Raw genomic sequence first — 16,048 nt, 5'->3', positions numbered from 1 at the left:
CAAATTCTCTAGAAGGATCAAAATATAATGTTTAAAGAGAAGAGTACCAAAAGCCCAGGTTTTAGAAATATGTGTCCAAAATGTAAATAAGAGAGAGAAGTTGATTAGGTTGCAGTGTTTGCATCTGGGATATTATGCTATTAACACTGTCAAGAAAGTCAGTCTGTAGGGTGCTTTTTTAAAAAATTTGAAATGAATTCATTTTACCAAACTGGAGGGGGGAAATAAATAATTTGTTTCAAAGCTTAGTCATAATTAAAACTTACGATTAATTGAATTCTATTTATATTTGATATAAAAAAAGTTTTCCTAAGGTAGAAGAAAGCAGTTATTTTTGTGTGCTGTTTCAGTAGAAGGTGGGATTGTATACTCTTCAGTAGAAAAAAAAATGTCTTTCTTTATTAATTCAAGATAGTAGGTTTTTGTTATTTTTTTTTAATGTTTGAATTGTTAAGAAGTAAATGAGTTTAATAAGTTTATATAGAAAAGGAGTTTAATAAGGCTTTTTACACTGTATAAAACATGTTCAACATGCTAATGCACATGAAATACTTGTTTCCTTAGTCCATTAATTTAATAAAATCACTTGACAAAATATCTTTATTATATGGTATTTATTTCTTTAAATAGGTACTTTTATTTCAGCTATGTCCTTTCAATTGATTACACAGATATGCTACGCAAAAGATATAAAGGAGAAATAATTTAATTTAATGAATACTTTCTTATTTCTCATTTGTTTTTGTAATCCCCAAAATGTATGATTAGCGTCAGAAATGGATAGTCAGTTGTAATGCATTAAAACATCTCATATTGAAAACACTAATTAAATGAATGTGTGTTTTGTAATAACTAAATTTTTTAAAAATTTCAGGTTGATTTTGATGTGAGAATTGAACTTACAGAATGTCCAAAAAATATGAGTATGTGGTCAAAGAGAGTTGAAATATCTCCTGTTGGCTTAAGTGAATATGTTCTGTTGGATATTGATTTGCTATGTGAGTGTGATTGTGAAAAGCCAGAAAATGAGGTAAATTTCATTCCTAAAAAGCATTTTAAAAAATTATATCATAATTTGCAAACTTGCTCTTAATTTCACTTTTCTGAACATGATTACAAATTTAGACTCTAATATTGATTATAAATTTGTTTACATTAAATTCTGAAAGATGGAAGTACAATCAAACCCCACAATAGGAAACCCGACTAAATGAACTTGCAGGTGTAATTAATGAACTTTTTGGTCCCATCCAATTTCCTACATACTTAATGTTTGCTATTTTATACAGCTATATGACTTCCAAATGTGTATGAATCAGATATAACAAACTTTGTAAATATTTTGTATTGAAATATTTTTATATTTTAAAAAATTTTTTCGAGAATTTCATCTTGTTAGGCCAATGGCTGCCAATCTATGCACCGTGGTACCTAAGGGAGCCATGACCTCAACCAGGATATTTGGTCTAACTAATCAAAAATATCTAGTTTTTTTTTGTGCGGTTTGCTTTTACTTGGCCCTGTATAAAAGTAAAGTCGCTGGCACAGCAATGCAAGCTGGCAACACTGCGCCTTCTCAATTGTGCTATATCTTACATTCTAACCTTAGAACATGTAAAAGGCTAGAACCACCTTTTAACAGCATATTCTATAAAAGGAAACCCTGAATTTTTCTTTGTATTGTTGCTAAAGCTAGCTCATTATGTCATTTCATTCCAGTTTGTGCGTAGCAGCTTTCGGAAGTTGTTCTTCCCCCCAAGAGTCGAAAATCCATTATTTTCTTTCGGGTTGCATTTCATATGATTTATACACATCACAGAAACACCAGTCAAACCAGCAGCAAAAATAACAGTTTTGTTGCCAGATTTAGTAGGAAAATGCTCCTGTAATTGGACAAAAACATTCATGATGATAATCTTAGCAGTAGTGGTTTTTCTGCCTTATATGAGATTTTGAAACTATACACTTATGTCAAAGATGAAGCAGATGCCATAACAATTGCTCCCAGTCAGTGAATGAATGAATGCTTTAATTGCTTTTTTCATCAAGAGTGGACTGAAGTTGTGGTTGTTCGGATATGCAGTTTTGCCAGTAATGCCAAGAAAGGGATGTCTTCTTATTGTTCATCAAATGATTGACATGATATTAGCAACTTTCTAAATAGAAAGCTGGATGCAATGTAACTTATTGTTTCATACTATATTTTCATTCCATTCTCTTTGCTGAACATTATTTATATTTCATAGCCTAATTTTTATAATGACATCTGAAAATGGTAGAACTATATTCTAGACGCATATACTTCCTATCATATCCAGTATACTGATGGATACGGTGGAAACTGATACGTAGTACTGATGAATACAGATGTTGTATGTGTACTGATGGAGCTTGCTTCATGTCTGGCTGCTTTGGAGGATTACAGGCACTTATTCAAAGCAAATCACCAAATGTACTGTGGACTCATTTGATTACTCATAGAGAAGCATTTGCATCAAAAAATTCAAGTCCTGCACCTAATCAGGTGTTAGAAAAATTTCTATTTCTATCTAATTTTCTAAATTTCTCTTTGGGTTACCATTTAAATTCATTCTCTCTGTTGCACAAAAACTATCTTTTCCCTTTTTACTACATTACAAATCCTTACCTCGTGCATTGCCAAATTTGGCAATTAATCAAGATTTTGCCATTTTTTAAGATCATCAGTTTGTCTCCAAAAACTTAGATTTGGTGATTCGTGAATTTCAAAGTGATTATTTTAACAGATATAAGAATGTTATTTTGAAATCCTAAAAATAAAAATAGCATACTAATTTTTTTAAATAATATTAAATTATTTTTATTTTCATCAGCCTCATTTTAAAATGGCTTTGCATTTTAAAATTAAAAATTTAAAAGGGGTAATAAAATGGAATTTCTGAATTACTTCTTAGCAAAAGCAAAAATGCTACTGTAGTTATCTAAAACTTAATTTCATTTATTTAATTTTCTATGATGAAACACTTTTTTCTTCTGTAATTCTTTCAAAATATTGGAAACTTAGAAAGCAATTGGTGTAGATTTTAGTCAAGACTTTATCAGTTTCAAGGGCAAACAGGTGCAGACCCCTCTTCATCAAGAGGAAAGAAATATACAATGAAGGGAAAACCATTTTTTTTTTTTTTTTATTACCCAAAAGGAATAAAGCAAAAGAGAAGACAGCACCATCTGTTGGTAGAAATAGTAAAAAAAAAATTGAAAAATTAAGGTAATAAAACATTAGAAAGAATTGATTTGGAATTAAAATTATTAATTAAACGAGGCAAATCTTTGTGATTGTGAAAAGCTTTATGAAAATCCAATTCACAAGTGGAAGAAGCATTTTGGATAATTTTTGCAGACCCAAAGTAAAAATTATGATTAATATCGAAGACTTGGAAGTTTTGCCTTTTTGGACTCAAGATTCACGTTCCTTGAAGCGAAACTTTGATGCTCTTTTAGTCTGCCCAATATGTCTCAAAGCATACTGACAAGTTATGCTATACAGTCAAAAGTCTTTAATCCGGACATCCATAATCTGGAATGATCTATAATCCGGACCTCAAAGCTACAAACTTTCTGCGCATGCATCAATGCATAATGCGTTCATGCATGCGCATATGCGTTTACGCATGTACGCCTACACATGCGCTTTTATTGTATAACGGATGGTATAAGCTAAGCTAAAATTATCTGATTATGTATTTCAGTTAATGTTGCAGATTGCTTTGTTCCTTAATCTTCGAATTGGATCCGGCTTATTATTTTTTGCAGACTGTTAGAGCAATTTTATAAAGGTAAGCTTGAACTTTCGATTATGTCAAATAGAATTTCTGATGCTGGAGCTGCCAAAGGATCTACAAAGCAAAAGCATGTTTTGATGTCCATCAAACAAAAAGTGGAATTGCTGCAAAAAATGGTAAAGGCATGAAGAAAGTGACAGAGAGACTAGTGAAAACAAAAAAATTTCGATTGACGAATTAGTCAGTATTCTCAACACAACAATTATAGGACTTGAACAACGGAACTTTGTAACTGAAGAAGAGATTATGTCTGTTTATAGAATTAAAGAGAAAGTATTATCACATGAAATAAAGCAACTTAAACAACTTACATTGAAAGAAATGTTTAATAAAGTAAACAAATAAATATTAAGCTCTTTTTTTTTTTTTTTTTTTGTAAATTTTGATACCCTTTAGATCATAATTGTTCTTTATTTCATAAATTACGGTTTCATATTTTTAATTTTATAATTTCTGCATGCCATCTTACCAGATTTAAACTGATGATCTATAATCCAGAATCGCTGAAGTCCCGACGAGTCCGGATTAAAGACTTTTGACTGTAAATCTTCTAAACATTAAATAATAATTTTATTAACATGTGGAAATAAAAGTATATCAGGATTTAAATTTTTATTATTATTTATTTACTTTTTTCTTTTTAGGAAGTCCTGAGTTCTGAATGTAGTAATAGTGGGACTTATGAGTGTGGCATTTGCAGTTGTGAACCAAATTATTTTGGAAGAAAGTGTGAATGCCAAGGTGATGATATAGTTAAAGAAGACAAATTAGCATCATGTAAAAGGTAAGAGTTTATTTTGAGTTTTATGTTGCAGGGTAAAAATGATTTTGTTAAAAAAATTATCTTCAGTTTTAAACATGAATACATTTTTATGTATTAGGGAAGAAAATGGTACTTTATGCTCTGGCCGTGGTGACTGTGTTTGTGGTGTATGCGACTGTTATGCCGGACCGGTAAATAAATATTTTATTGCACTTAACATTCGGAAAGTAAAATTGTTTTCATGAAGGCGTTTACAACAATTTATGATTTCATAGTGATTTTTGTTGTACCACATTTAAGTCGCAAGATTTATTTTTCTGACATCTTGATTATTGTAAAATATATAGTTTAAAGTAATTTTATTGTTTTCTGTATAATATAAAATTTTTTGTTTAAAGTAGAGAATTAATAACTTGTGTTTTTAAAATTCTGAGAGACTTTAACATATAATCAATGAAGAGATTAAAAAAGAAGTTAGAATCAATATAAATTAAAAATCTGGCAACTGAAATTTTTGGAGGGGATGGGATTTGTTCCAAATTTTATGTGCAAATTTCTCTAAAATCACTCTGATGATTTTTATAAAATTTGTTAGTTATGTTTAATTTGAGGTTTATAATCATCCTATGGAAAATGTTCGCAGGTCATTTCAGAGAAAGTTAATTTTATATATCAGTAGTCTCAAACTGGCAGCCCTCGAAGCAGTTTTATGTGGCCCATATAGGGGAAGGAATATATTTTAATTATGTATTTGTTGTAAATATGGTGATATGGTGTAAATATGGTGTATAATGATGTGAGGTAGTTACATTGAGGAGCTGTATTAAAATAGTTTTCTGATTTGATAAATAAAATGGAAATTTTTCTGATACAAATAAATAAATATAAAACCATCAACAAGATATATAATGATGGATGGGTAAATGTATTTTGATAAATGGATAACTGTATCATTATATATCTAATATGCTAAATTTGTATATGGAATCAAATTGGAATAGGTTAAAGTATCGTCAGCTGCATTAAAAATATTCTTTTCTTTAAAATGTTGGCTAAAAAAGGCTATATTTTTGCACTGTCTGAAGAGAAATACTCTTATTCAGTTATTAAAGAAAAGGTGTGAAAATTATTTTTTTAATATTTCTAAACATAAAATTAGTGACATAACTAATATGAAAGGAAAGAAATGTCAAAGTTTACATGACTGGGAAAAAGGCAAAATATGTATACCCAACAAAGGTACAAACAGCTCTTATTAAATTTGAAGTCGCATCTCATGTTTTAAAGGAAAATCCCACCCTCCAAAAAGCTACTGCAAAATCTTAGAACTGTCAACAAAATTTTAAAATCTGATTTAAAGTTAATAATAATAATAATAATATAAACAAAAAAAAAAAAAAAAAAAAAAAAACATGTTTTGGCCTATTGTGGAAACATGTTTCTTAGTATAAGATTATGTGCAGATTGCTATGTGAAAATTGTTTGGCAGGTGAAAAATGGAAATATATAGTTACAATTGATGAGGCTTGTATATACTTAACTGATTACAATATAAGAAGATCGATTTGCTACTGAAAAAGAGGAAAAAAAGGCTTAATGTGTTGGTTCAGAGAAAACAAGATAAGTTTTTTCTAAAGGTTTTATGCTTATTATTGGATTTTCATATAACAGAAAACTTAAAATAAGGAAAGTAGAAAAAAATATTGATATTAATTCCAATTACTATCAGAAATATGTTTTAATGCCCATTAAAGAAGAACTTCCATCTCTTTATCCAAACGATCTTCGTTGTGTTAAGTTCCATCAGGATAAGGCTCCAAGCCATACCTCTAAATCTGCTCTATTTTTTGAAAAAAGGAAAAATGAAATGGGAATTGAAGTTATTCCCTTTAAATGCATCCCACCCAAATTCCCTGATATGTCGTCTATGGATTACTGTGCATTTGGACTTTTAAAACAAACTGTATATAAGTGGCATCTCAAAACATTGGATGGACTCCAATGTTGGACTTTAGTGTTCCTTTTGGAAAGGCAAAGTTTCCAGCAACTTTGGTTTCCAGTAACCTTGAGAGTCAAGAGACTCGCATGTGCAGTGCAGGTTAAATGAAAGAAAATACCTTTCTATTTTCGCACAAAACAAAATCGTTATATTCCTTGTATATGGTACACACGGGTTTTGGCGACTTTTTTTTTTTTTTTTTTTTTTTTTTTTTTTGCAGCTGAGGATGGGGGTTTGGTAAAACCATCGAAACTTGTGTGAAACTGTGAAAATTTTGAAAATATAACGCTGATTTTTCTTTTTTGATTTCTGAATTAGCATTATTAGTCATTTTGCAGTAAAATAAAAAAATAGTAATCAGTCATCAATGCTAACCATTTAATATAACTATATTCTCCAGAATATTGTTGATTATTGTAATTCAAATTCATTTATTTTAAGTTAAAGATACGTTCAAATTTCAGGCAATTTTCTCTGCCATACTCTTGAAACTAATTTTAGCAGTATGATGACATACCATCACAAAATGTATTGCACATATTTTTTTGCTTATGTATGCTGCTAAATAAATATAAAATACCTCAATTTATTTAAAAATATCATTAAATAGATTTCTTTCTTTCGTTTAGTTGCCAAAAAAATCAATCTAGACTGTGCAGATTTTAATCTCATTCTTCAGAGGAGAAAAGAATTCTTATTATGATTATAATAGTAATGTTTTGGTAATTATACATATCAGGTTTGCCACGCTACCTGGGAAATTGGGAAAACCAAAAAAGTCAGGGAATTCGAAAACTGACCAGAAAAAGTCAAGGAAAAATCAGGAAGTTTAAATATTTTAGTCAAAATGGGGAAAAGTCAGAGAATTTCATACGGCAATCCCAAAGAAAGTGAGTTTTTTGCCAACATTGGAAGGGATCACTTTCTTGGCAAATTATGTATCACGTGAGCGTCATTGGGCAGCTGGCGTAAAGCTAATTTTCACAGCTCCAATCAAATTGTCTTTTAAAAAAGGCAAAGCCAAGTATCGAGCAACTTTTGCTTTCCAGTAACCTCGAGAATCTCGAGACGCACATGTGCATGTGGATGTGCAGTACATGCTGAACTAAAGAAAATACCTTCCCATTCGCGTATAAAACCAAAAAACAAAATCAGTTTAGTCCACACACGGGATTTGGTGACATGATGAGTAGTTAAACGGGTGTTAGCGAAAGTTTTTCAAATTGTGTCAAGGCCATAGCATATACTACGATTTTACTGCAAAATCTTTTAAAACTTTTTTTTTCTTTTTAATAAATGCCTTATTTGTCATTTTGCAGTAAAATAAAAAAAAAAACTAGTAATTAGTCATCTAGGCTAACTGTTTAATTTAACAGTATTCACCAAAATATCGTTGATTATTGTAATTCAATTTTTAATTAATTTTATTTTAATGTTATTCGTACCATTTAATGTAGCTTCTTCCCTCTAAATTTATTTACTGTTAGTTAATAATATTTTCAAATTATGACAATTTTTTGTAGCATAGTCCTGAAACTAATTCTAGTAGTATGATGATATAAAATCAGGAATGCACATAATGCAAATATTTTTTGCTTATGTATCCTGCTAAATAAATATAAAATAACCTGAATTTATTTTAAAATATCATTAAATAGATTTCTGTCTTTCGTTTAGCTGCAAAAAACGACATTTTTTAATCCAGATCGGGCAAATTCTAATCTGAATCTTCATTGGAGAAAAGAACTCTTATTATTGTTTTAAAAGTAATGCTTTGGAGATTATATAATATAATATATATATAGAGAGAGAGAGAGGTCTAGAAAATACTAATTAAAAAACTAACTAAAAAGTTTTTTTCCCTAATAATTAATGATTTTAATTAAATTTTTATTCCTTGGAGATGGTATAAAAAGTTTTCTAATTATAAATAATATATGTAAGTCATATGAAATTGGAAAACATTTGTGTTTTCAAGTGGTACCATAATTAATTTACCTCTCAGCACAACCAACGTGCACTACACGAATAGAATGGAATTTTTTTTTAAACACACTTGGAAAACCTTGAAAAGTCAGGGAATTTCGTTCTTCTGTTTGATTGGCAACCCTAATATAAGTATATATACTATATATATATATATGGAAGAGTCAGGGAATTTCATTCTCCTGTTTGAGTGGAAACCCTGTTAAAACTTTTAGGGTTAAATTGCAGTTACACCCTGCACACAATTTAAATTAAAATATTTAGTATATTTCCTACATATTAAATCCTATCATAGTACAGGACAAAGGACTATTCACAAATGATGTATAAATGAGAGAATCGTAGAAATGTAGCTTTACTTGACAGTGTGAAACATTTTGTTACGAAATGTCCAGGCACGCTAAGATAGCTTTCCTGCAAAGCAGGTTTAGAGTTGCCAGAAAATGGCAAGGGAAGGCATGGTTGCTACATTTGGTGATATTTGGCAACAAAATTGGCGATATGCCATGGACGGATGGAGAACCTTCTGGAACGAATTCTTACCAGTTTAGCACAGAATGTTCTCGAACACGATCCAAAAGCTATATAAACCCTGCTGGTATGTGGAGAGTGAGTTAGTCCACATGGAGTCAATCAAGTGGGTCGTGGAGTGCACTGAAAGAGTCTCTTAGTGTATAACGGTTAGTGCATTGTCGAGAGAGTTCCGGGAATGACTGAACTGAGGAGTCGGGAGCTGTACTCAAGTGTATTCTCGAGTGCATCGTGAGTTGCAGTATGGCGTCTCGAGAGTATGTGGCATTCCGAGAACGACCGTGCAGAGTCGGAAGCTGTACCCTGGTGCTTTGCAGTGAAGCTGTCTTCACCGTTATAGCCTGATAATCTGGAGGCTGTGTCGCTGATTGTGTCAGCATGTTTATAGTGTAGTCCCTTGACAACTGTAAACATGATTTTGGAACTCTCCTGATTAATATTGGCTAAATAAAGTGTGTTTTGATACTTCATCGAGTGCTATTCTCGTTATTCACTCCAAATCCGCGCAAACCCTTAACTTACGAATGTGAAGGGAAGAAAAATAGCATATCAATATATATATATATATATTTGTTACACAATTTTGATACTCCTAACCTACTACTGATATTACACGATTTTATTATACTACCTTCAGTTTGTTTAAAATTTTAACGTGTTCAGACAAATTTTAAATTTGTATTTTAAATAAGTATTTAATTAATATTAATATTTCAAACAATTAAACAATTTTTGTAAGTAATATTTAAAAAATGATATTAATAGAAATTTAATAGTTTTAAAATCATAAGAATGCAAATTTCTGTACATAGTTAAAATCAATAAAAAAAATTCATACCTTTTTGAATTACCATCGCGAGTAAATAAGAACATTTTAAAGCAAATTTTAGCTTTTTTTAAAGCCATTATCTTTAATTGTTGTCTGACAGTTTTGATTCTGAACTTTAAGCCAAGTGCCTTTGTAACCCTTTCTCACTTTTTATTTAAATGGAGAAAGATAGCATACAGATTTTAAATATGATTTTTATCTTATAATAAAGTTCAACTTTATAGATTTTAAATTATGTTTAATTGCTGCAGGTTATGCTTTTAGTATGTCATTTCCCATAGAAAAGAAATTTAATTATAGTTGACAGCCTGGCTGGCTGACTGATCTGTCCTTTGCAAGCGAGCCATCTATGTTATTCTTATTTTCATTTTTTCCCCCAAGCTTAAGTAGATAATATCACTTTTGGAACAGGAGAAGATAGTTCATGCTCATGAAAAGGCTGGGTTTCCTAATTTTTCAGTAATGTATTATGAGTACAGGTGTATAAATTCTATAAATTTTTATGCATTCTTTTTTTTAAAGTAGGCTTTTACACAATTTTGTTAAAACTGTTAAATGTTTCATAAAATTTTTAAATCAACTAATCTTGTCTTAAAAAATTAGATTTAATAAATTCCACTCATTTTTTGATAAACTGTATGTGGTTATCTTAAAAAAGGTATTTTCATATATGTTATATATAAACAAAGGCATTTTTATATATGTTATTTTTTTCATGCAGAGCAACGAATTGAAAATTTATGGTGAATTCTGTGAATGTGATACATTTTCTTGTGAAAGAGACTCTAATGGCTTGGTGTGTGGTGGTGAAGGTAAAGGAGAATGTTGTGGTGAATGTATATGCAATCCTGGTTGGACAGGACCTGCATGTGAATGCAAAACAAGCAATGATACTTGCATTTCACCTGTAGATAAAGAAAATGGAAGATTTTGTAGTGGACGGGGAGAATGTATATGTGGAGAATGTCAGTGCTTCAGGGATAATGAGCGTGGATTCTTTGGTGGTCCATTCTGTGAGGATTGTAGTGTAAGTATGTTGTTTTTTCTCATTCAGAAAAGAAATATGAGTGTATTTGTGTTCTAACAGTTTTTACAAATTAATGTGTGAAACACGGAACAAAAAAATTAAAGCAGTTTTCCTTGATTATTTTATGAATTCTCTTGTTAAAATTGAAAATAATATTTCATTTAGAAGGTAAAATATTGTAATAGTAATGAAATAGAGGATCATTTGAAAATGCTGGAATGTGGAAAACTTATTCACTATAATTGTTAATCGTATTAAAATAATTCAAGCATAAGAAATGTATTGAAGCAATGCAAATTTTGGGAGTTGTGGGATAAAAGTCTCTTAAGAGACATTCTTTGTCTCAAAGGAAGTCTCTTAATGTTTGGGTTAATAGGGTTGGGCAGTTTCAGTTTTGCTGTGCTGAGAAGTCTCAACCGTGACCAGTCTTGAACAGTTTCAGTATATGCTAAGTGTAGTGGATGTACTGTACGAAAATAACCATTGTGTTCCACTAACCACTCAGTCCAGAGGGACAAAAAGACATAAAAGCACAGTTATAATTTTGTGAATCTTGTCAACTAGAATAGAAGATATAGAATTGTGTTATAGTGCAATTTTTTGACTAAAAAGCTATACCTAATACCGGATGGCTGTTATGGTGCTCTCATGAATAATGTCTTTGATCACTATTCAATCTCAACTAATTTGTATTTTGATCAAGGCTAGTAAAAGAAATAAAAAATGCAGAAAATAATTAACATGAAAATGGATGTGTTAGCTAAAATTAACCATATACACCGAAGAACCATTACATTATGACCTCCCTGTTAATAGCATGTAGGATCACCTTTAGCCCTCAAAACTACCAGCACCCAGCTTGGCATTGACTCCACAAAGTACTGATACGTAGTCTGAGGTATCTGGTACCAAGCACTCACCAACTGGTCCTGCAATTCCCACACATTGTGAGGAGGTAGCTTGGCAGCTTGAATTTGGTTTTCCAGGTGGGACCACAAATGCTCTATTGGATTAATGCCAGGTGTATTTGGAGGCCAAGACATGATTTGAAAGTAACTGAAATGTTTAATGAACCACTCCCTGATGATTCAACCCTTATGACATGGTGCATTATCCTGTTGGTGAACACCATCCCCCGCCAGAAATATTGTTGTTACGAATGGGTGAACCTGGTTATGGGTCCTAATGTTCTCCATGAAAACAGTGTCCACACCATAATACCCCTGCCACCAGCTTGTATCTTGCATCCAGCTGTGTATATGGGAGCCAGGGTTTCGTTTGGAAATTGTTGTATTAGCGTACGCCCGTTGATGTAATGGATTAGAAAACATGATTCGTTGGACACGCAACTTTCATCCATTCTTCTAATATCCAATTCTGATGTTTTTTGTCCATTTTGGATGGAGCTGTCAATAACGTACCATTAGTGCAGGGACATGCATTGGCCTCCAGCTGTGTAGGCACATATGTAGCAATATACACTCTACAGTGAGTTGAGAAACACTGTCTGGGTCGTCACTGTTGTAGCTCTTCAGTGACGGCGAACAATGAGTAGCATTCTCTGCTGTCCTCTGGAATCAATTCGGCATCGACAACACACTGCTGCTGACGATTTGTTGTTTCACCACATTCAGTATGTTCAAATACACCACTTTCAATATATGTTCACAACAACTGCATGTGAACAGCTCACTAAATACACTGTTTCTGATATTGATGTTCCTAGTTGCCGAGCCATAACAATTTGACCTTTACTGATTCAGAAGTCAAACAACAAAAAATCAGCGTTATATTTTCACAGGACTAGTTTCAATGGTTTAACCAAACCATCATCCTCAGCTGCAAAAGCACAAATGAACGAGATAGGATATAATGATTAGATAAGATAAGAAAACCTGGACAGAAGATAAGCTAGTGGCACTATCTGTTGATGAAACCAGAACCAAAACATAATTTCTTTAAAGGCCGAAGGCAACGATGGATTGGAATTAGGATCGTTAAATAGAAAGATTTTTTTGAATGTGAAATGCCTCCAGAAAATCCACTTCTCCAATGGAAGATGTTTTTTGAATAATTTTGGCAGCAGAAAAATTGAAAGTGTGATTTTCGGACCAACAATTTTGGGCAACAGAAAACTTCTGTGTTTCCTTTTTTCTAACATATGCCTCATGTTCCTTGACGCAAAATTTTAAGGCTCTCTTAGTTTGACCAATGTAAATTAAACCACACTGGCAAGGAATCCTATAGATACCCCAGGAATTCATATTTGGAATGGGGTCCTTGAGTATGGAACTCGGAAATAATACTTAAAATAATTAAATACTTAAAATGATACTTAAAAATGCTATACAGTAGAGTTTCATACAGTAGTTGCAAGAAATCGTAAGAGTTTATAAATGTCTGCATAGAGTTCTGTCTTCTTTTCCCACCAGTCACTCAATGCTTGGTCTGTAGTCTGGACAATGCATTGGCATTGCTCAACTTGGCACTTTTCAATGGGAAATCATAGTGTCATATTTCTATAGTATCATATTTCTATAGTACCCATAATTTCAGCTTAGCAGACTGTGTTGCATTCTTGGCAATGAAAGTTAATTGATTGTGATCAGTAATCAATTCCATGGGTGATCCAGAGATCCATGTTTCAAATTATTTCAGGTTCCAAACCGCAGCATAGGTTTCTCTTTCAACGGCCAACCATCGAAAGAGAAACCTTATAGCCACTATAGTTAACTTTTGGTTATAACTTTTGGTCACTATAGTTAACTCATTCCATTATCCCATTGAGATAAGCTGGCACCAACACCTACTGAAGATGCATCACACTGAATTATAAAATGTAACCTTAGAGCAGGGGTACACAAGACACTTTAACTTCTCTGATGCTTTGTTGTGTTTCTTAGTCCAGCACAGCACTTTGGAACTTCATTTTTGGTGAAGTTTGTTAATGGATAAACTTTGTCTGCATAATGTGGGATGTAATCTCTGTAATAATTGCATGGACTCAGAACACCTTTCATTTGCGTATTCATTTGAGGCCTAGCCAGTTTTTAGATTGCTTTCACTTTGTTTGGATCATTCTGTTTTCTGCCAGAACCGATGATATGTCCAAAATACTTAATATAAATATTAGCTGAGGAACATTTCTTTAGATTTATTGAAAGCATTAGTTTAACACTCTTGAAAAATATGGTGTCAAGATGTACTAATTATTCACTCCAGCTGTCTGAATAAATTGCTACGTCACTGATGTAGGCTCAAGCAAAATCTTATATTTTGCAAGTGCTTAGTTCATCACCCTCTGAAACGCCGCTGCAGTCTGTAGATACCACATTGCTCTTTTACCCCGCACTATAGATAGCGGAATTTTTTCCGCCCACGATGACTTAAATGCCAGCAGTCCTCTGGCCTAAAACTACAAGAATTAATTTAAATGGTGATAATCCAGTAGTAGAATTAGGTATCTCTCTCTAGGCAAATAACAGGTATGAGATGTGTTTATCCCAAATTTTCATTTTCAATTATATGAGGTAACATATGCTTTAGAACTTGATTGTACCTTTCAACTAAACCCAAACTTTGTGGACTATGTCGATTTTGCTGTAATTTATCTCAGCAGGATTGCTGACCACCTAGAGTTTTGCTCGATTAAACACAAAACATAGTTGTGCTCCTCATATTCCTTATAGTGCTGATGGAAATGCAATTAGACTAATTATATCAATAGTTATGATGTCTCGCTAATCGCCGCATGAGGCAGGCAGCTCACAAGGGCTGCTGAAGTTGCTACTGAATAGCTTGGGTATATGGGTATGTGATTGCTGAGCCTTTCCCCACTTTGTAGTTGGCATTTCTTATAAGTTCTCTAGTATTCTTCTATATCTCATGACATATTTGGCCAATGAAATTAATAATAAATCTTTTCATTTATTTTCCTCATTCCTAAGTCTTTTACAAAAATCTGTCAAGTCAAGGGCTGTTTAGTTAAATTTTGCCCTCTTGTAACCTTTGGCACTAGTCATTAAGTAATCTGTTCTCCAGAATTCTTTTCTGTATCATAAATGAAATCATCCATTTTTCTGCACGTTTAGAAATGTTGTGCAAGATCTTGAATTTTTCGTACTGCTTTTTAAAAATGTTGGCCTCCGAATGTTGACCTATATATAATTCATCTTCATTTCTGGTTTGACTCTGAGTGTTTTGAATTTATGATTAAATGTTTCTGTTCTTCTGACATAAATAAATTAGTGCAGGTTTAAACTTTGACTTAATTCGATTTATGATGCCTCCCTTACAAAATTTGCAATGGAGACACTGTGTTGCAATCACAATTTGTGTGGAGCAGATATGACTCATTCAAAGTCAGTAAATCATAAATATGTGGGGTAATTATGCTGAGAACATACAGTTTTTCCATATTTAACACTATTATTCTGGCAGGTTTAAAAAAATGAGGGTTTTCAGCATTTTTGGTAGAAATAGGAATTTTCACCACTTTGCAGAGTTTATTTCCACAAAGATAGAAATCAAGTCAATATTATAGTTATTTTGAATATAGAAATTTGGTATGTGTTTTGGATACAAATGGAGATTTCACTCAGAATTGATTATAACTGGGATCTCTTTACTCGCAACACACATACTATTTACACTTTACAAGGGTTGCATTATTAGTCTTCTGATTTTAAGCATATTTAAGCATGAGGCATTTTGTTTTTGCTATTACTCTATTATTGGTCTTATTCTCTGGCATTTCTTTCTTTCTTTCTTTCTTCTTTTTTTCTTTTTCTTTTTTTTTTTTTTTTTTTTTTTTTGAAAGGTTATTTTGTGTTTCTAGTTTATTATACTGTGGACAAACTTTAGTGATGTGTGTCAATTTTCCACATATGTATGTAGGGCATCCTGAGAGTAAGTTTTATATGTATATATGTAAGATAAAATTATATGAATCAGAATTATAATATAACTATAAACATTAATTCTTCCTCTCTATTCTAAAATCGTAATAACTTCTCTGCATTGCGTCATTTCTAGATCACTCTATGGCCCGTGCAACTCTGATGACATACTAATTAAGAACTGAAACTGTCGT

At 31.9% G+C, this 16,048-nt stretch overlaps 1 protein-coding gene across 2 annotated transcripts in view; it reads left to right on the top strand.

Annotated features, from left to right (window-relative positions):
- LOC118187650 (integrin beta-PS-like) overlaps positions 1-16,048 on the top strand; it is a 128,191-nt gene that overhangs the window by 71,964 nt on the left and 40,179 nt on the right. For both annotated transcript variants that reach the window (XM_085815308.1, XM_085815316.1), the window contains exons 15-18: positions 875-1,030; positions 4,466-4,605; positions 4,703-4,775; positions 10,651-10,956. In XM_085815308.1, the coding sequence (XP_085671434.1) occupies positions 875-1,030; positions 4,466-4,605; positions 4,703-4,775; positions 10,651-10,956 (675 nt within the window). The remainder of the gene's footprint in view (positions 1-874; positions 1,031-4,465; positions 4,606-4,702; positions 4,776-10,650; positions 10,957-16,048) is intronic.

Source organism: Stegodyphus dumicola, chromosome 1 (assembly GCF_044657685.1).
Source record: "Stegodyphus dumicola isolate Sdum_Otavi_A_Nest chromosome 1, ASM4465768v1".
NCBI lineage: Eukaryota > Metazoa > Arthropoda > Arachnida > Araneae > Eresidae > Stegodyphus > Stegodyphus dumicola.
This window is presented reverse-complemented; position numbering and strand designations above follow the sequence as displayed.